General features: G+C 63.5%; 1 protein-coding gene across 1 annotated transcript; it reads right to left on the bottom strand.

Moving 5' to 3' along the window:
- Positions 1–929: 929 nt before the first annotated feature.
- Positions 930–2357, bottom strand: PIM1 (Pim-1 proto-oncogene, serine/threonine kinase; the record flags this gene model as incomplete). Its single annotated transcript, XM_009071486.1, has 3 exons — positions 930–1099; positions 1379–1555; positions 2174–2357. Coding segments are annotated over 3 exons (531 nt in total), but the record flags the coding sequence as incomplete, so codon positions are not given.
- Positions 2358–2360: the final 3 nt, after the last annotated feature.

The following is a 2360-nucleotide window of genomic DNA, read 5'->3' as shown; positions in this document are numbered from 1 at the left end:
TCAGACGGTCCCAGCACTTCCGAATCCCATCCAGGCACCAGGCAGAATCTTCCCTCAAAAAAACAAATAACAAATGCATGAAAGTAAATTAAAAACAAAACCTGGAAAGAAATAAAAGGGTAAACTGGTATGGCCGAATCACGGGCCCGGGAAGGCCTGACCGCTCCAGGCAAGGAATCAACCTGCCCATGGCTGGGGAAAAACCTGCCCGTCCCTCCCCCAGCCCGGCCCTGCCAAGCAAAGCAGCGCTCGGCTTCGGAACTGCCCCCCTGCCACCTCCGGGGGGGATGTTTTTGTCGGGAAGGCTTCCCCCTCCCCAGCCCAGGCCAGGCTGCGGGTTGGAAGCTGTCAGCAAGGCCATGAGCTCCCACTGCACAACACCCACTCCTGCCCCACCAGAAAGCAACTTGGCAGCCGCTGAGGAACTATTCCCACCCCCACAGCAAGGCAGGGGACCTCCTCTGCCCGGCCAGGCTGGGCCCCGCGATGCCTGGCGCCGGGGGCATCCCTGCACAGCCCCCCACCCCCCACCGGGTGTGGACTCATCTTGATTCCACCTGGCTGCAGTGTGTCCTCGAGGAAGGTGCCCCAATCAAAGCCAATCGGCTTCGCCCCGACGCTGGAGGGGTCGAGGATGGTGTTCTCCAGCTTGAGGCTGCGCTGCAGGACGCCACAGCTGTGCCCCGGCTTGCAGGGGCACCACGATGCCATTGGGCTGCGAGGGGGATGTTGCCCCTTTTCCAGCCTCTGGGAACTTCACCAGACTGCCACGACTCTTCAAACACGATGGAGAGTGCTTAGCCACTTCCTCTGTAACTGCCCCCAGGGCCCACGGAAGCATCTCCTCAGCTGAGATCCCTACTCGGTGCTTTCATTGCAGGGAAAAACCAGCCTGGTTTTCTTGGCTGCTTAATGCCATGATGAGATGCTCAGAGCTGGTACTTGCCGGGGTCCCGGATCCTACTGTGTGGGGGAATGATCTGTGCTGTCTCCTGGGCCTGGGGGAGAGCCTGCAGCCAAGAATGCCTGAAAAGGTCCTCCAATGATGGCCTGTGGGAGGGCTGCCTGGACAAGTACCATCTGACGAGGTGCTGGCACTCTGGGGAGAGAGACCAGAAAGCGAGGGTCAGTGGGAAAAGGCTGTTCCTGTCTCCCCCCTCACCATCTGCAGTGCCCAGGCCACGCTGGGTGTGCTCAGAGCTGAGCCCAAACCTCCCAGTCCATTCTCCGTGTTGGAGGAGAGCAGGATGGAGGGACGTGTACTACCTTCTTCAGCTAAGTCTGGGAGATTAACCTCCCCAGGAGCTGCAAGAACGGGATGCTTCTGTGCCACCTGCAATCTCCCAACACCAGGGTTCCCCCTGTGCCATGTACCCACCTGGAGACACCCGCGGCGGGAAGGAGAGCCGGGCCCGGACAATTTCCTCCTCGGTGCCGAAAGGAAACTCTCCGCAGACCATGCCACACAGCAGGATGCCCAGGGACCAGATGGTGGCTGACCGCCCAGAGTAGCAGCGGCAGGCGATCCTCTCTGGTGGGAAGTACCGTGGTGTTCCTACGGGACACGGGTGGAGCTCGTCAGGCGGATGCTGCCCACTCCCAGACCCTTGCCCAGGCATCCCTGAGGCCGCAGGGGCTGAGCTGGTGGCTGCACACGGGGTGACCCCACGCCTTCTCCGCAGCACCTGATATTTGTTTACAAACACGGGGCTGCTTGTAAACCAAAGCCCCCAGTGCTGCAAGAGGCCAAAGGGGCCCGGGAAGGCCCAAGCTCTCCCTGCCAGGAACACAGCCAGGCACGAGCAGGGCAGGCCCTGCCTTTATCCCCTCCCCCCGCGTCGGCGAGGAAAGCTATCGCAGGCCAAGGCAGCAAAGGGGAGCGGAGCAGCCCGAGCCCTTCCGTGCCGGCAAAGGAAAACGGACAGGGCACGGGTTTGGCGACCCCCCCGCCACCCCCGCGGGATTTGCTTTCGTCGGGCTGGTTGCCCCCGCACCAGCCCCAGCCCGGGCCAGGCCGGGTGCCCGAGGCTGTCGGCAGGGCCGGGAGCCGCGTCCCGTCCCACCACGGCCGCCCCCTCCCCTGACAAAAAGCAACTCGCCCGCGGCTGAAGAATTATTCCCAGCACAGGGGGGAAGCTCCGGTGCCCAGCCGGGCCCGCGGAGGAGGGCTCACCCGAGAATTCGGTGTACAGGCCGCTCCTCAGGAACGCGCCGCAGCCGAAGTCGACGAGCATCGCCTCGCCGGTGGCCAGGTCGAGGACGACGTTCTCGGCCTTGATGTCGCGGTGCAGCACGCCGCGGCGGGTGCAGTGCCGCACGGCCTCGAGCAGCTGCCGGAACAGCCCCCGCGCCGTCTCCTC

Source organism: Acanthisitta chloris, unplaced genomic scaffold, assembly GCF_000695815.1.
Source record: "Acanthisitta chloris isolate BGI_N310 unplaced genomic scaffold, ASM69581v1 scaffold30593, whole genome shotgun sequence".
Classification (NCBI taxonomy): Eukaryota; Metazoa; Chordata; class Aves; order Passeriformes; family Acanthisittidae; genus Acanthisitta; species Acanthisitta chloris.
This window is presented reverse-complemented; position numbering and strand designations above follow the sequence as displayed.